General features: G+C 39.7%; 1 protein-coding gene across 1 annotated transcript in view; it reads left to right on the forward strand.

Moving 5' to 3' along the window:
- The window catches only part of ADAMTS12 (ADAM metallopeptidase with thrombospondin type 1 motif 12), a 143,225-nt gene that overhangs the window by 68,161 nt on the left and 56,037 nt on the right, over positions 1-19,027 (forward strand). Inside the window, exons 4-12 of the mRNA XM_079330281.1 lie at positions 4,770-4,966; positions 6,847-6,930; positions 8,278-8,402; positions 9,638-9,787; positions 12,261-12,404; positions 13,079-13,223; positions 17,102-17,194; positions 17,424-17,569; positions 18,398-18,567. Of these exons, the coding sequence (XP_079186407.1) occupies positions 4,770-4,966; positions 6,847-6,930; positions 8,278-8,402; positions 9,638-9,787; positions 12,261-12,404; positions 13,079-13,223; positions 17,102-17,194; positions 17,424-17,569; positions 18,398-18,567 (1,254 nt within the window). The remainder of the gene's footprint in view (positions 1-4,769; positions 4,967-6,846; positions 6,931-8,277; positions 8,403-9,637; positions 9,788-12,260; positions 12,405-13,078; positions 13,224-17,101; positions 17,195-17,423; positions 17,570-18,397; positions 18,568-19,027) is intronic.

Genomic DNA, 19,027 nt, shown 5'->3' on the forward strand with positions numbered 1-19,027 from the left:
AGAGGCACCAGACACTAGTGTTGCCAAGTGAATCAGCATGGAAAGTTCAAATTATATTGAGTAATGTACTCCTAGGAAAGCATGTGACACAGCTATAATTTTTAATTGTCCCTTATTGACTTGGATATAATTCCTGGGTTAAAAAATAAAAACATTCAGGCAGAAGGGCAGTCATTGATGCAAAACATTGACAACTTCAGGCAATATCTCCCATGACATTGTTCTCTGTGTATCTCCTGACCCAGCACATCTATCATTCCATCTTTACAGCCTGAGTGGTAATGAGCAGGAGACACTCAGCAGCAGTATCTGATTAAGTGCATCAGTCAAGACAGGCACAATTTTAGCTTAATTCTCCTTCAGAGTGGTGTGACTTCACTGTTTGATATGCCATGTTTTTGACAGCAGGAATGTCAAAGTTAAACAAACCTTGCTGAGTTGTAAGCTTTCTTTCCCTGTGCTTGTTTTTGCTGGGACTTGGGGGTTGTCAGCATGGGCTTGTACGTGATTAAGTAGTTGTAATAGTTTCCTGTGTGAATACTTCTTAACACTCAGAAAGCATTTGTGTGACTTAGCTTGGCCTGTTTTAGAAATGGTTATAAGAAGAGCTGTTTTGGTTATTTGTTCAGTTTTAAATTCACACAGTGCCTTTCTTTTTTACAACAGTTTTACCATTATGGCATGTGAGTCCTTACTCTCACACTGTCATCAGCCAGACTTAGTTTTGTCTGTTTATAAGCAGATCCTGTGTGTATAAAACTGCCTTGTTTATTTCAGAAAGGGTGCTTAGAACATGGGAAGAGGATTGCTTGCTGCATTTGTTTTGTAAACAATCAGTAAGTTCTTGTAGTAGATCAACTATGAAAGTAGCTCACTTTCTTACCAGTGAAAGAGAATATCACTTGTACAGTGACTGTGTTTCAACACAGTTTATTGACCTCTTGAAAAACTCATCCCTAAACTGTATCATTTTGTTAATACTTAAACTAAAGGCATGTCTTAGAACAAAGTGAAGGTTTTTGGAAGAGGCATAATGTGGCAAGTTATGAACAGCATGGAATTTGTTTATCTAGCATCATTCACACCTGGCTGGAGTTGTAGTATTTTGACTGTGAACAGTAAGAGTGGCAAAAATGACGGAGCTCTTGTGCAAAGAGAAGGGAGCTGCGAGTAGAAAGTGAAGACACAAATCAATGCTACTATATTTTGTTTGACAGTTCTCTACAAATCAGTCATTCTTCTCTTCTAGGAACTTCCAGACATTTTCACTTTGCTTCTGCAAAGCCCTGTGTACCTCCAAAGATGTTGGAAGCTGGCTGTGTGTAGTTAGCACCTTGACATCCCCTTGTGTTGCTCTGCACTCTTCCTTGAGCAACACCAGCAGGAAACAAAAACAAGCAGGTGGGGAGGAAAGGGGGTGGAAAGCCTTTTTTGTGGAAATCTCAGATAATGCCTTTAAAGTGAGGTGAGTCATGTTTGCCCTTTAAGGGAGTTTGGAGTGGTGGAAGGCAAGCAGAAATGAACTACTTAACAGTCAAGCTCGTTTTGAATGGATGAGTCCTTCAAAGTGAAGAAGAACATATGTGGGGTTATTTTATAAGTGTGATCAACTGGTAGTTAAAGATTAGAAAGCTGTTCTTACAAAGGACTGGCAAAGAACGTTGTCACCTGATGAAAAATTAAATGTTTTTACTGTTTTGTTAGATGGTGGAGCTTTTCTTTCGTACACAGAAACTATGCAGCTTTAAACTGTCCTGAACAAGTTTGTGCAATAGTGTTTTTTTCTTATATGGTTGAAAGATAACTTAAAATCTTTCCTAGTAGCTGTAAGTTAAGGATTTTTCATGTTGCTGCTACTCAAGTTGCTACTCAAGTAGGATTTGTAGAGTAGTTTCAGGGGACGTTTTTATTTTCACTAAAAACAGTTTGAAATTTGGTCATAAAACCCAACCATTTTCTGAAGCTTATCAGCCATTTCTATCTAGAAACTGATGAAAAGTTTTCATCTACACCATTTCTTCTGGTTATGCAGTCAAATGTCTGGATATCACATATCCATGTTGGGACCTGGTATGTTACTGTTGCGCTGAATCTGTTTTTCTAATAAAAGGTTCATATCTACAAAATTTTCTCTCACAGCAGCTAGAAACTGTTGGGTGTTGCTGCTTAAATTTCTTGCAGTTCGTTACCTGAATCTCTTATCAACCTTTTTTTTTTTGTTTAGTCTTAGACTGTCTTGGCTACACACTCTCAACACTACATTCCTTTTCTGTTCCTAAGGATTCCTGCACTATTACTGTGTTATACCTCTTCTTCAGAAATCCATGGAAACACTCAGGGTAGGAGTACCCCTTTCTCTCTTCTGTTTCTTAATGGAGGGAGCTGTGCTCAGTAGTAATGATTGAAGAGGGGTTTTCCTCAGGCAGCACTGTTCCTAGTCTCAGGCCATTCTTCACTTTTTGGGTAGTCCTAGACTGGTGGGCTCCATCAAGATTTCCATACCTAGATAACAGGGTGCCTGTGATTTTTCAGTAAATCTGAAATCACTTATAACACTTTACTCATTGAAGGCAAAAACAAGGTAAGGTTATTTAACTTCACAGTTAGATGGTTAAAAGAGACTGTCAAAATTTGGAGAGACATAAAAGCACAAGTAGAACTATATTTTGTAGGTGCCTATTTTGCGGCTCCAAGAGGTTATCCCTCTCTGCTTTGTCTAAAAAAGCCAGGAGTCTTCACACAATGGGGGTGCAGTCCTTAGATGTCACCTGTCCAGGTGATGTACCCTGCACAGGAGGTTGTCCATCACTGAGGAGAGTTTTCTGCAGAATCCTCTGGATATCTGGCAGTCATTTTCACCTCATCTCAGATTTTCATGCTTAACCAGGACTCCAAACTTTTCCCTGAGGGGTTCACCCCTGCAATCTCTATGACTTTAAACATTTTTACCTCCGGTGCTATCAGCTGCCCAGACAATTAGCAATACTTTTTGCTAGCTGTAAACAGAAAACCTGACAGCTGGCCTGAAGTTTTATTTGGCCATAAACAAAGCACTTAACCAATAGCCTGAACAGATTTTTTTTGTTCAGATAGCTGTGGGGAAGGTTTTTCTCAGCACAAAACCCTTAAAAATGTAGGTAATGAGAACTGTGCTTCATAGAAATAAGAATGCTGAAAATTGTGCAAATGTACAAGGGAGGTTAATGAATACTAGGTCATAAAGAGCCCCTCATTGAGGAGACAATTGCTGTAACTGAACAAAGATTGAGGGATCAGCTGGAGTGGTGCTGCAGTGTGGGTTAGTGGGGTTAGGGTGCAGGTTATAGCAATGATAGCTCATTGCTGCTGTGCACAGCACACTTGTGCACCCTGGCGCAGTTCTAAATGTGGCCTGTATTATTTTGCTTATTAATGTGGCATATTTTAATTGTACACATTATGTGTTATCAGGATCGAGGCGTCTTTCAGGCTGACCTCAGAGAACACATATCTGAAAACCTGAATATACAAACCAAGATGGTTACCATATTTTACACCAAGAGATATGCACATCTGGTGGTGCCACATTTTGTTAGGTACACAAGACACTGTGATTATTCTGTCTGCTCTTGGGTCTAAAGGGCAAACATGATAAAGGTGTAGCTGGTGTGATGGGACCCAGCTGCCACATCTCCATTCTTCAAGGGCAGAATGTCTGGGTAATTACTCCTCAGCACTGGGTACTGCTGGACATGGAGATAGTGCTGGAGAGTTGTGCCAGAGGTAATGCCAGAGTTGATGGTGGAAAGGCTGTAAGCACTTGAAGCTGTCTTTCTGGCCTGTGGATGTGTCCCATCTGGAATTAGGATACCATCTTTCATGAGTGAGATGACAAGGGACTACTGCAATACATGTCGCAGAAACAAGTGCTCCAGATCCTTTTAGGACTTGGGAAATCCCACCACTGTAGAAGAATTTCTCAGGGTTATGGGTTGGAAAGATGCCAGCAGTTGCTGTCAAGCTGGCATCTCATTTGCTCTTCAGGCCCTGCATTATTTAAGTCGCTGGTATTTTCCTGGTAACATGGATAGCTGGCATTCAAAGCTGGAGTGGATGGAGAGGAATTAGCCCCACTGAACACACTTCAAGGTTGCTAACAACCTTACAGAGCAAAGACTTCTTCCTGAAAAGCATTAGATGCACAGATCCCAAATTAGGGTGGAAGCAGGAAGTGTCCTGTCAAAAGGCAGAATGCAGCAGGCGAGGATCCCGTGGCTGCCCTGCTGGTGTTTAGATGACACCTGCTGGTCAAGTGTCCCCACTTGCCAAGGATATTCTCCATGCACAGAACAAGGCATTTTTGGATGTGCCACAGCACTGGATTTAATGTGCCTTCTGATGAGAAAATGAGCTGCCTGTGAGGAAAGCATATCCCTTATCTAAAACTATCAGCTGGTGTCATTAGAGAGGGTAGAGCCAAACCACAGGAGATAAATTCCTTGAAAAAGGCATCTCCAACTCAAGTTTTTTTTAGCTTGGCTCTGTCTCACAATGTAATTCCTTTGAGTGTTTGAGTGGGGTGACTTTTTGATGCGTGTTTAATCCATTCAGGAAATTCAGAACCTCCCTGGACAGGGCCCTTCGTAGTCTGGTGTCACTGCCGCTGCAGTGGTTCAGGTGGGTGGCAGCCAGAAGAGTCACTTCCAGCTAATATCATCCTGTAAGTGTTACAGCCATACAGTTCAAGCTTGAAAATAAGTTCAAGATTGCATTGCTTTTTACTCTTCCAGATACCCACAGCTTTTTCAAGCAGCAGGAGCAGCGGAGAGAGAGATGGGAACAAAATCACGCGGCTGTCAGAAGAGTTTCTCGGCGCTCTGTCAGCAAGGAGCGATGGGTGGAGACTCTCGTGGTTGCAGACAGTAAAATGGTGGAGTATCATGGAAGTGACCACGTGGAGTCATATATCCTCACTATAATGAATATGGTATGTGCAATATTTTGGGGTTTTTAGATAGACAAATGAAGCAAATTGAATTTGATTTTGCTGCTGATCAATGCCCGTCTGCTGCATTGCTCGTGGAGAAAAATGTAGTGCCATTAGTATATATTAATTGTAAGTCTGTATTTTAAAGTTTTTTTTACCTTGTTTGTTGTATAGACACAATTTTTCTCTGGATTTATGTGAAAGAAGTCTCATAGCTATAAATGCTAGTGCTGGCTTTCTTTCCACTGAAATTCTCTGTCTCCCTTGGAACCTGTTGCTCACTGGTGATTTCAGATTTTTGGCTGTAGCAGAAAGAAATTCCACAGGTTTTAAGCATATGAATTCTTTCACATATTTGTGGATGAGGAAGGCACATAGGGGCCTGCAGGAGATGATATTAACTTTGCAAAAGCTGAAATACCAGCTTGTTACTGTTTTGGTCACAAATCAAAACTGCAATAAATGAGCTATTATGAAGCAAGTTAACTGTCCTAGTTGAATCCAATAAAACTGTTCTTCCAGATAAGTATCCTTTTTGAGTACAAAGTTCACATTGAAATAAAGAAAAGTTGAACTTCAGATGCTTTCCTGTATGGCAAGTTTCAGAATATAAGTTGTTCTGGGTAAAGCCATAGTATCTGCCCATAGATATGTCTTCTGTTATTAATACCTTTTATCAATATTATATGTATCATGGTAGATAATGAGCTTGAGAGTATATTGAAGATGTATTCTGTGTGGTTATCATGGAAATGTGCAATATATGTGGAGGTAATCAGAGTGTAATTCTAGAGTTGGTGACTGACCCTGTGAGTTTATACAGCATGTTCCCAGCTGTGTCCCAAGCAGTCTGACTTGTGCTGAGGCAATGAGCCTGAGTAAACAGATACAAAGGTTGTTCAAGCACGTGAGGTTTTGTCCACACAGGGAGAAATTCTTTGAATAAAACCCAGTCATTCTCAGGTTCAGGAACAAACAAGACTCAATGTTTTCTCTGCAATCTGACCTTAGATATTAGGGTTATTTAAAATGTTTCAATTTTCAGTAGAGCACACTTAAAAAAATCCATATCCAAATAAGATCTCTGTAAACACAATTTCTACTTCATTTTGGTATTTTCTCTTTTAGTGGTCTTCTCCATAACAGTTTTGACCTGTAGGCAATCCATTTTTTTCATTCATATTTCCTGTGATAGATGGCATAGGTCACATATAGATATATGTATAGATAGGTTGTGATTATCTTCTGCTCTGATTCCTTTTCATCCAGCCTAATTCAACATTGTGATGGTGTTCATAATAATTGGATGACGTTTTCACAAAGTTCAGTTATTGTTTTTTATCTGGAGTATTTTTTGATTGGAGTAGTTATCTTGGCTTTTGTTCTTACCATCCTCTCCTGTAGTCTGAAAACGCAAGAGCAGTCATCACTCAACTAATTTCTCTTTCACTAGTACTGACTAAATTTTGCTGCTTTGTGACAGAATCCTGTTCATATAAAATGGGATGACTTGATATGCTGGTTTATCTATACCTTGAGTGGGTCTTTCCATTGGTATTGCATGAGTAGATGTTGTATTCCTTTCTGCTGTTGTTTTTTATGAACTCAGAAATTTTTAAAAGGGAAATGTACGCAACATAATCGTGTATGGGCTTTTGCTGTTTAGCTTAGTGACCAAATGCTGTATCATTTGGCAGAGTTAGCCTTTGCAGTAGTTGTAATATTTATTGCATTTCAGTAAACTTTCAGTGATTTGAGAATTTAAAAAGCAAAACAATCCCCAGATCAACATTATGCTAGAAGTAAATGCATTTTCTCTCTGAAGTTGTGTTCTGCTGTAGAGGAATCAGTTGATCTCATATCCCCTGCCTCTGGCACAGGTCACAGGGTTGTTCCATGATCCAAGCATTGGCAATGCAATTCACATTGTGCTGGTCCGGCTCATCCTCTTTGAGGAGGTGGAGGTAAGGTTTTTATTTACCTCAAAATGTCACTTACAAAACTTCTGGGTTCAGTGCATTGGGCTGTAATCATATTGGCTTAAAATAATGTTTTAAATTTACTCTGTTATTAACAGATATCTGTTATTAACAGATAACTCTGTTATCCTTCAATATGTCTGGTTTTAGAATAAATGCTACCGTGGATAGCAAAGTATTTTAGCTCCAGGTATTTCTGCATAAAATTGCATAGGAAAATGTAATTAAAACAGGCAGACTGAGAGGGGGGAAATGGAATCTCCCCAGTGTCAGAAGAACATGGGATGCCAAAGAAGACTAGATGAGAAACAGAAACTACACATCAACATGCAGGATCTAATTAGCATTGCCTGAAATGTATTACAAACTGCAGTACTGTGCTATTTTCAGGTCTCTGAAGAGGTACAAGTCTTAATGTGCAGTTCAAACATGTATTTTTCGTTTTAAATCTCTTTTGAAACAAAGAAAAATGGGGAGAAGGTAGATGTTAATTAGTGTAACTAGCTGTATATTTATAGTTTCCAATGTCTCTATTTCAGAAATATGTTAATATGTGCTTAAATACACGCTGGTTGTCATGATTTTATGGCTATTTATTAAATGCTGTGCATGACATAGCTAGTTCTGACCAGAGGAACACCTTAAAGGGATTTTCTCTGTGGCTTAAAATTTATAACCACAACCAAACTGAGGCAAGATAAAGGGAGTGTCCAAGACCATAAATTAGAAAATTCAATTTGGCATGAATTTATTTTGCATACTTATTTATTTGTTTGTTTGTTTGTTTGTTTTATTTTTTATTTTCAGTAACTTGCATGTAAACTGTATAATAATAAGTTGAGAAAGAAACAATTATGACTGCATTGTTTCTCTTAGGAATTGAAAAATGATGTGGAATAAATACTCTGTTGGAAGCATGTTCTCTGAATATGACAGTGTTCACATAACATTGAGTGACAAATTTGATCACAGAGGCCCACAATAACTAATCTTCACCTTCTCTTCAGAGGAAGATTTTATTTCAAGAGAACATAAAATGTTTGAAATTTTCAGTTCAGTGTTGGATCTTATGAAGCTCATTTTCAAAATGCGTGTAGAGTCCTGTGTTCTGTAATTTTTCCTTTAGCTGCACCAATTACAGAAATGTCAGCATTTTAACTTAATATTCAATGTTAGATAAATAGGTGTCGTTGCTCCTAATGATGGCTCTAACCTTAGGGAAAATCATAATTGATTACATTTAGGTTACCCATCTTCACTGCTCATTTCACTGAAGTGTTACTGCAATGCACTGCGGTCTTTACAGTAATATATTCCTTCATTTCCCTTTAGCAAGGCTTGAAGATAGTGCACCATGCTGATAAGACATTAGCCAGCTTCTGCAAGTGGCAGAAGAGTGTCAATCCCAAGAGTGATGTCAACCCCACACACCATGATGTGGCTGTCCTTCTCACCAGGTATGACAGCAGTGACTGACTGTTGCACAGTTGCCTTTCTTTGATGATATTCCTTTATTGGCTCATGCCATCACTTATTTCATCCTGCACAGAGCTCAGGAAAGAGGTCAAAATATTTATGACTCTGTGTGTGTGCAGGGGTTAGAGGGGAATCTTAGTCACAAAATAGAGATTTGTGGGTCCTGAGAGGTAAGCAATTTCCACAGCTCAGGTAATTTTCCCCACTTGATGCTATCTCATTTTGTGCTTAGTGACCTGCTCTATTTTTGTTTGAGACTGAAACAAGGTAGCATGTACATGAAAAACTCCTGAAGAAGTGTGCAGGTGCAGCTCAGAAACAGAGTATTTTGCAAACATGGTGCCATTAATTCTTAAGTTTTAAAGCATATGATTTTTAAATATCTCCATATTTAAGGGGACACAAAATATTTTTTAATGCCTGAGCAAGGGAGGAACAGAAAACTTGACAGTGAGGTTGTCTGAGGTTATCCAGGGAGTTTGTGTCATGGCACAAAATGGGACTTCTGCAGGTCTGTGAAAATGGATTCAGTTTGCACACAGGTGGCAGAAAAGATTGTGTCTGTGGTCTAAAAAAAACAGTCCTCGACTGAAGTCTGTCAGGCAAAAAAAGCAGCCTAAAATGCCTTAAGTGGCTCAATAAAAATGAGTCACAGACTCGTCATGTTGGAAAAGACCTCCAAGATCATCAGGTGCACCCTTTGGCCATTGACCTTCTCAACCTTTTCTCAGTCAAAAATCTTAAAATAAGAATGTGAAATAAAGTCTTAGAATTATGTGAGATTACAGTCTCCAAGTATAAAGTGCTCAGACAGTTCATTTAAATGAAGCTGAGCTATGGTGACTTTAGTAAACCATGCTTTAGAATGCTGTCAGATGTGGAAATTGTTAAACTTTGACTTCTGGGAGTTGGCAATAAGTGTATGTATCTAGGCACTACCAGCACATAAAAACTGGCTGCAGACTATAGTATAGTACAATATAGTGTAGTATAGTACAGTATAATATAGTATAGTACAGTATAGTGTAGTATAGTATAGCAGTAGTAGAACAAGTAGAACATGTAGAACAAGTGCATGTTGTTTCATACATGTTTGTAAAGGACTAACACTATGATTTACTTAGAATTCAGGTTTGCCAATTACAAGGTGGAAGCTTGCTACGTGGTGTCAGTGACACTCCACAGTTGGTTTTGAACCTCTCTTTTGTGATTCTAGAAAGGACATCTGTGCTGGCATGAACCGTCCCTGTGAAACCTTGGGCTTGTCTCACCTGTCAGGCATGTGTCAGCCTCACAGGAGCTGCAACATCAATGAGGACTCTGGCCTTCCCTTGGCTTTCACTATTGCTCATGAGCTTGGACACAGGTACAGTTGACAGGGAAGGGGGAGCCTGTCTGAGTCGAATTTATTATTTGCATCCTAACACTCAAATTGTGAGACAGAAACAATACAGAAAGTGACTAATGTCTCTATTACTAGAATGAAAATTTATTTCAAGGCAAAGAAATAAGAAATAAATTCTTAGACCTTTGACCTGTGTTTTACATATACAACTATTCAGTACAGCAGAATGAAATAATTAAGCTACAAAAAAGCATCACTCAATCATCCTAATTTTTTCCAAACATGCTAGATCTCTATGCCATTACTTTAGATAATCTCCAAGCCAATCCAAAACATTTGCAGAAAATAAACCTGTTTCATTATGTCAAGGCATTTCAGTAGTGCAGATTAGCTAGAAAACATTTTTAACTCATATAGAAAAACATATATTAATCTTATAATATATTGTAGTTTATATACATTCTTCTTTTTTAGGAACCAGTAAAGTGTTTTAGGGCATTTCTTAGTAAGTGGTATTTTATGTATAATGGTGCTATTATAGGTGCATTTAGATCAAGATAAATAAAGTTCCAGGATTTTTTTTAGTTTTTAGTTTTAAACATGGTTAATTTTTTTTTATCTGTATGATTGGATATTTTGTTTGAGCTAAATTTCTCAGAATTTTAGATTTTTGGAGGTATTTTGTTTGGTTAGATGGTTTATTAAATCACTTGAAAAAAGAAATTGATTTTTGAAACTGTTTTGACACAGCTGCTTTCCTCAGGGCAGAGTGTTGTCTCATGGATACTCTGATTTGACTGTAATGCCTGCACTTTTCAACTGGACTGTGTTGCTTGGCTAAGTCACACATTCATTGCTTTTATCTGCAATCATATTAATTTCACTGTGCACCAGCCACTCATCAGGATGGAGTCTCTATTTCCAGATAGGATATAATGATGATGATGATGATGATGATGATGATGATGGCAATGACCCTGTCGCCCATTAATTGGACACTCTGTATTCAACCTCTCCATTGCCAGACAGGAAATAGTATAAATAAATAATGCTGAAATCACTAGAATTGGATCTAGTGCTCTGGGTTTAGGTCATTGGTTCCCATAGCCTGTTGCTGGCAGGGACCATTTCATTAGCACTAATGATCTGAAGGGACTTCTTCCCCATAGATTGATCCACGTGACTCCTTGTTCTCCTTGTCTGTCCTGGCTGGTGGCTCTGTGTCCTTTGGATGCTGTGAGGCTCAGTACTGCTGTACTTGCCTGTGCAGGGCCTTCCTGAGGACTGTCTCCATAAGGAATGTTGAATACTGTAGGGTTTGTTGTAATCCTGTTAACCTCAAGCCAGGTTAGTGTACACATGTTGAGAAGTTCATGTATAGACAAGTTTGTAAGAACAGATGAACAAAAAATAGGAAGGCAGATGTGCTCCCATGCCTTAGATGAATGCCAGAAGTCAGCTCTTCCCCACACAGCCTCTCTAGATGTTTGTAGCCTTAGGATTCAACAGACCCTGTTTGTGGAAAACAACCTCTCAGAAGGGAGAGATACTTGCATTTATCCTTCTGACTCATTACTGGAATTGATTCTGACTGAAATGAGCCCCACTTTTGGAACTTTTGAGTCATGATATGATTACGTTTTTGAGAAACGTAGTCTTATGTATTTTAAACACACTGTATCTGATTCGTGACTCTCACTGCTCTCAGGACTTAAGCACCTCCAGATGTTAACAGTGTAGGTGTCAACATCTTCATATATCCATGTCTTTGTATGTTATTATTTTAGATAGTCCTCACACTGAGGTGATAAAGAGGCATGCGTGTTTGCTCAGTTGAATCCCATCCAAACTTTTGTGTTTATGGCTTCTGCAGGCTGTTGAATAAAAAAATTTCTCAGCAAGTCAGAGATGCTGGAGAGAACCTACTATGGAGATCTGTTTGCATAGATTTAGAAAATTAAATAGGATGAAGGAATAGAGGTTTGAGGCAAATTCACTGAACATTCAATGATTTTGTAAACATTATCTCTGGTGCAGTCTATCAAAAGTTTTAAAAATAAAAAAACAGTAGAGACAATTAAGAGAGGGTCTAAGACAGGATGTAACAAAGCCTCAGTTAAGTGGCAAAAGTTGGATTCAAGAGTTAGGATGCAGGCTTGGTTGTACCAGCTGTAACATAACTTCTGGGTTTAAACTTCTGCCCCAACTGTGCACTAACATTTGGACTGTCTTAAAAATACACAAGTACAGTCTGTGACAGTCTGTTCTTTATTTGGTGCAGGGCAATATTGCTGTGCATAATATATGTTTGAAAACCTGTGGGGGTGTAGATTTTTCATAGATTTTGGGTCGTATGTTCTGTGTGTGTGTTTTCTTTCAGCAAGCAGATAACTACAGCATTGCAGTATCTTTTTAAGCACAGAGGGCAACCTGTAGATAGGTATTGTGGTACAGCCAATCAGCTGGAGTTATTAGGTGTTGTTTTTGTCTTCAGTTTTGGAATCCAGCACGATGGAAAGGAGAATGACTGTGAGCCTGCTGGAAAGCGCCCGTATATCATGTCCCGGCAGTTGCAGTATGATCCTACTCCACTCACCTGGTCACAGTGCAGCAAGGAGTACATCACACGGTTCCTAGAGTGAGTCATCAGGGTGTAGCATGTACCTAAATTGAGCACAAGTGTGCTGGAGTTTAAAGTGCATCATGTATTATTGTACTGATAATTCTAGGGGTTTTTTAATAGGATTGAGTTAATTTCCATGGGGGACATGCCACTGTCCTGTTGCTTACTTATCTGGGAAAAGCTCTGTATAATCTTGTAGTTTGGAAGTGAACTCAAGTCTTCTCATATTGGCTTGGATTTGGTGTGATCTGCATCTTTTTGCAATTAGCAGGAAGAAAGAAGCCTTTCCATCAAGGGCATTGACAGAACTTCACAGACTTTGCCTTTGGCCACAGTGCCCTGTGTTTGGCTCCAGTGACTTGTTCAAATCTGTTCCATTCTTTTTAAGAGCAGCAATGTGTAATGTGTAAAATAACTTTAACCAGAGACTATGGAGTCCTCTGCAAACCATACTGAGCTTATGATATTTCCACTTTGATATTTCCATTTTGCCATTTTAAAAGTATGTCATGCTAGACAAAGTAACTATTTAGCAGTATTTCAGCATAACTTGTCTGGAATCTGGAAGTATTATTTAGATGGGCCATAATCAAAATTGCCTGTGAGAAATAGGTATTGAAAGTCTGTATAGAAGCATCAAAAAACTGTGGTGGTAGGAAGTTTTTAAATACAGAATTTTTGTCTTTTAGTCGGGGATGGGGATTCTGTCTGGATGACATCCCCCAGAAAGAAGTTCTGAAATCCCCAATCATTGCTCCTGGAGTGATTTATGATGTGCACCACCAATGCCAGCTTCAGTATGGTTCCAATGCTACATTCTGTGAAGATGTGGATGTAAGTGCTGAATGTTTTTTTTTCATTCTCCTAGTAAGAGCAAGTTTGCCTTGTATTTCACAAGATCTTTGCTGGATCTTAACCATATCTATGGTTAGGTGCCTGTCCTTCATCAGTAGAGACATTTTGGTTTTAAATTTGTAATACTAACTCTTAGGTAAATTATTAATGCAACTAATATCCAATTTTAAAATATTCTTCAACCTTGTGACTTTCAGTTGATCAAATCATTCTGTGAACAAATCTTCAGTTTTCTGAAGAGTTTTCTGAAGAAATTAGTGTTGTGTTCTCTTCCCACACACCCTGGTTTTTCACACTCTTTATGATCTAACAAACAAAAGAATATTTCAGTCCCTGTGGAAACTATTTCTTTTTAAAAAAAAACATTTTTGCATGGAACATTAGATGTTTATGCAGAAGTGTATAATTTATAGAGTGCTTTGGCATCTGTCTTACAGCACAGCAGAATAGTGTTGTGAGGAGATGCAAGGGAACAGTGTAGCCACAGCAACCCTCACAAGGTTTTGGAGAGCTGCAAAGTAAGAGGTTGTGCTAGCTAAAGTACAAGTGGTATGGTGTTTTACTGGTACCTGAAACATTCAGAGCTCTTTGGGTCTGTACAGCATTTTTTATGCATAGAACAGCTCAGAATCAGTGTTTCCAAGTGCTAGCCTGGCTAAATGATCACTAATTTTCATTTTCCTGTGTCTTGGGCAGTGTCTTCACTTGTGTCTTCAGTAAATACTGGAAGCAGCACGCAGCAACTTAGCCCTGTCAAAGACAGATGTGTTTTGGCTATTGGCAGTGCTGGTATGAACACAGCTGTGGACTGGGCACTGCTGATGTTGACTGTTCCATTCAAATAATTATGTGTATCTCCATCTACCCTTCTCTTAGAGAAATTATTTCTGATTAATCTTTTCAACCTTAATAGATAACATGATTACCAGTGTTGAACTAGAACTGCTGAATCTGAATAAGGTATTGAAAGATTACTTTCATTACCTGCTGTTACAGTTTCCTTAGTTACTGTAATTTGTCTGTTGGTACAGATAGAAAATTAGGTTGTAATTTTGTGTATTGGCTCAGTCTGTCTCTCCTTGAGTTTGAACTTAATAGGCCTTTACATTCACATCTCCTGATTAACCAATTTTACAGCTAGACATATGTCAGAAAATTAATTGGTATAATTTTGCATTTTACTGAAAGGCCTGTATTTTGCTGGTAGTTGCTCTGGCAGGAAATTGTGAGCAGTAGAGTCAACCTGGAATGTTGAGTCATCAGTCTTTTTGTCATTTGTCTAAGAGGTCTGACTCTTTTTTGCCTTTCCTCTCTTTGCTTAACCCTGCTCACTGACAAGCTGCTTTTGTTTTGCACATTTTAATATCTGACTGAATTTGATCCACAGATCCTTTTTGAGAGAACAGTCTGCATTTAGCTGAAGATGCCCTGGGGTTCAGTGATTACGCTTAGCAAAAACTGATATTTATAATTCATATAGTGATTTCCATGAAACACTTAGGCAGCAAAGTGCCCTGTGAAGTATATAAATATTGTTCCTCTAATAAGGTAAAGAAAAACAAAATATGGACTAGATAATGGAATTTCCCAAGTCATAGCTAGACCCATAGCTTCCTACAGAACAGCGAGTAGGAGATCAGAACACTCAGCTTGTTGTCTTTTTCTCCAAAACTTTCACTGGCTTCAGTGAAACTGAGTCTGTTTGGATTCAGCTTTCTTCAAGGCACAGACCCTGTTCTCACAGATTGGGTGGAAAGTGTATATCATACTGCTGGTGGAAAGAAAAGCCACGTGCTTTGCAATGAGTCCATGGCAGTCATTAGTTTCTGCCTGCTACCTCCAAGGGCACGCAGTACATAGTTCATCCTCTCATACTGCTGTTGTTTTAATATTCTTAGCGATGGAAAAAAGTTCTGGGACATGGAGATCAATATGGAAAAATCCTTGCAAAACTGAAGACTTCCCTCTGTGAATTTTGACTTTGAAATCTGTGCATGCACCTAATAAAGAAAATAACTGCCAATGAAAAGCTGTGTTCATTTTCTGTGCCAGTTTCTCTGGTATCTGGGGCATGGTGCAAGGATGCACTTTTGACACTAGAAAGACAAAATGTGTTTTCTTCAAGAGTTAAAATAAAGAATGACTTTCATAGCGAGAGAAAGTTCATCAGCACTTGAGAAAAAGAATACTGGAGCAGCTCTGCCTGCAATGATGGCTTCACAAGGTCTTCATAAGGAATGCTACCCTTCAACTATAAACACAGAACTGCAAAAAAGTTTGTCTTGTATGCATTGCCTAAAAACAGTGAAACAAGATGCAGTGGCCCAGACATTGTATTCCTGGAGGAGTTGGAGTGCTTTGAGATGTTCCCTGCCATCAGCTTTTTTCTGGTGCTCTTATTGACAGACCAAGGTAAACACAATGGAGAAAGTAAATAAAAGAGAACTCTCTCTAAGCTTGTGCCCAAGCTTAGCCATTTTACACAGAAGCAGGTCAAAATGAGCAGCCAAGCTCTGCATTTCCCACTTGGATGAACACTGCTAGCCTTTGGGGCAGCATTTTTGGAATTGCACAGTTTATATGTTGGCTTCCAAATCTGGTGTGTGGCTTGCTCTCAGAATCCCAGTGGGAGCTGCTAAGGGGATCCTGCTTATCTCCTCCTTAACTCTTTTCTCTGATGACACTTGGAGCCGTCCCTTGTTCACTGATGCTGCCAGCTCTGTTCCCTTTTCCAGAGCTGGACTATAGCATGCAAACAGCCTGAGTCAATACCTGGGATTTTGCTCCTGCTGTTCCCAGTGGCAGTGTGCAGTCCCTCTGAGAGCCCTGCTTTCTCCACCTTGGGACTGGTGTTCCATGAAAAGCCCTGATCAGTCAGGAGTTCCCAAGCATGCAGGGTTCCTGTGTGCCAAACAAAGAAAAGCTGGTGTGCATGTGACCTGGAAGAGGGAGAAATGGCCCTCCAACTCTGTCCTCCCTTTCTAGAGAATAGTTTTGACTGAGTGAAGTGGGTTTGGTAAAAGGTAGCTGGAATGTTTCTTGCCCTGCTTTCTTTGTTGCCTCTCAGGAATTTCTGTCCCTTCTGTGGAGCTGAGCCACTGCACATGGAGCAGCAGCTGGAATGCTGCGATTTATTGGAAACCTACTGCATTAAACTGGCACCAGTTTCTGAGTTGCTTAATATGCACACATTCACTAACCAGAGCTTTTACTCTTCCCAGCCCACTATGCTTTTTTACTCTTCCTGTCAACTAGCTAACTGCTTTTTTTTTCATATCATTTCCTTGCCATCTGCCAAGCTGGTGTTTTAAGAGGCCTGATCACTTTTTCCTCATCTAGTTTTGGGACCTCCACTGATATTGTTGGAGGCATGATGTTCTTTGTATTTGCCTGCCTGGCTTCTGTAACCTTCTTTGATTTCATTGTATATTTTCAGGCAGACAGGAGAACAAAACAAGATTGTGTTGGTTAGTACTCTTCAAGTGAAAATTGTTTCATTTTCTGTTCACCTTATCTGCGAACAGTAGCGACCCAAGTTTGTTAAGCCATTTTTTCTTGTGTTTATCTAGAAGCTGAGCAGCCAATTAGGAGAATATTTGAAGTCACATAGTAAAGGGAATTCACTTGATAGTATTTACCTTTTTTATTTTTCAAATAGTTCCTTTTTACACAGTAATGACAAATACCTAATTTCAGACCCTGGATGGTTCCTATCGTGAAAAACCCTGGTCCCTCTGGAAATACAGCCCTTGCAAGGCTTTTAAAGTGGCTGTACAAAACTGTGGGAGGTTTTTGAAAATCTTGGCCACAGGAGTTCAGCCCTGCCTCAGACTGCTGCAGATCTCTTTCTTTTCCAGAACCTTTGCCAGACGCTGTGGTGCTCGGTGAAAGGCTCCTGCCGCTCCAAACTGGATGCAGCTGCGGACGGCACTAGGTGTGGAGAAAACAAGGTGACTGTGAGCCACGCTGTGTGCAGGCTGAGCTGCCTGCCAAAGGGCAGAGAGGAGCCATGAGCAGCTCTGCCACTGTTGAGTGTGAAGGAGGGTCATCCTGTGACATCTCCACTTATATTTCCACTTAAGTGTTCAACACTTATGAGCTGTAAAAACAAATAATTCGCAGAAACATTTTCCTGTGATAATGATCTGAAGCTCTGTGTGCTTTCTCTTCTCTCCTCAGTGGTGCTTCTCTGGTGAGTGCATTACAGTAGGGAAGACTCCTGAAGCAGTCCATGGCGAGTGGGGCGTTTGGTCATCCTGGTCCCACTGCACAAGGACATGTGGGGCAGGAGTTCAAAGTGCAGAGAGGCCGTGTGATAATCCAGAGTAAGATGAGTGCACTGTCTCTCCCTACCTTTTGTTTAAGATTTTTGAGGTTCTTAGGACATTGGAAACACTCTTGTATGGGACTGTTGTCAGCAGGTGCCACATCAACATGTGTCACACATGTGACACATCTTTCTTCCCAGTTAGGCATACCTGTGTGAAATTCACATGTTTTGCAGTAGTCATCTTGTTCTTTATTTCTTACCCTCTACGGAGCTTATTTCAACACAAAATTAATAAATAAATCCATACTTAACATTTAGGCTTTGCAGAAATAGTGTAAATCTTGCTTTATTAATACTGCAATGAATAAATAAATGTCCTCAAATACTAAGTGAGAACAGTTTCTAGCAATCTGATCCTGAGAACTCACCTTCCATATGTTGTTCTAGTTCATCAGCTTTAAGCTTCAGACACATAAGTCGTCAGGCACAGAACATGAAAGGCAGAATTCCCTACTACATATCTGAGTTCATGAAGACTCCACATCTCACTTTCACAAATCACTGACAGCAGGAAACATTTGTCTTTTCAGAGAGAGCTGTCAAATGCACTGCAAAGTATGGGATTTAAAGCAGTCCATTTGATAGGTTAATTTGTTGTGAGCTCAGCCAGGTAGTGCCAAGCACTTTTTTGGGAGACAGGAGTTGTCTAAATTTCTGTGCATGATACTGATATGTTTGTGTACTCAAACATGTGGTGTGAACAGTATCTCTACCCTGTCAAGGATTCAGATTTACCTTGTTGTGCTGCTGGGACCTGAAATACATTGTTGGTTTATTTTTTTACCCTCAGTCTCACGTCCCAGTCTCAATGTTCCTTTTGTAGACCCCAGTTTGGAGGAGACTACTGCACAGGAGAAAGGAAACGCTATCGCATGTGCAACATCAGCCCCTGTCACAAAGACCTGCCCACCTTCCGTCAGATGCAGTGCAGTGAATTTGATACAGTTCCCTACCAGAACGAATTCTACCACTGGGTTCCTGTTTATAACACAGGTATGAAGCTACAGATTTTTGTAATGTCTTGTATAAAAATTCAAAGTTACATACCTATGATAAACTTCTTTGAGGGCGAAAAGTCACTGAATTGTAAGATTTCTAATGAATTAGAGAGAAAAATCTGGTGTGCTCCTGTATGCTGGTGTGCCTTTTGTGGGAACAAAAAGGCAGTGGTTCTTCTCTACACGTGGGTGTTTTTTCAGAACTCTGATGATAATGGCTGTGATTGTAACTAGTTCAGCTCCTGAAGAGATATTGCACTAAGGAAGCTGTTGAAGTCATGTCTGTACTAGTAGTTTAGAATAGATCTAAACCATCTTCTCCAATGTCAACCACAGAACAAGAAGCAGAGTAGTGTAGAGCTGCATCTTTGGGCCTGCAGGCATCACTGCATGCAGTAAGTAGAGCTCTTCCACTGCACAAATGTGACTTTACTACTTCCAAACTCAGATCTGCA

The sequence above is a fragment of the Erithacus rubecula genome (genome assembly GCF_903797595.1).
Source record: "Erithacus rubecula genome assembly, chromosome: Z".
In the NCBI taxonomy this organism is placed as follows: domain Eukaryota; kingdom Metazoa; phylum Chordata; class Aves; order Passeriformes; family Muscicapidae; genus Erithacus; species Erithacus rubecula.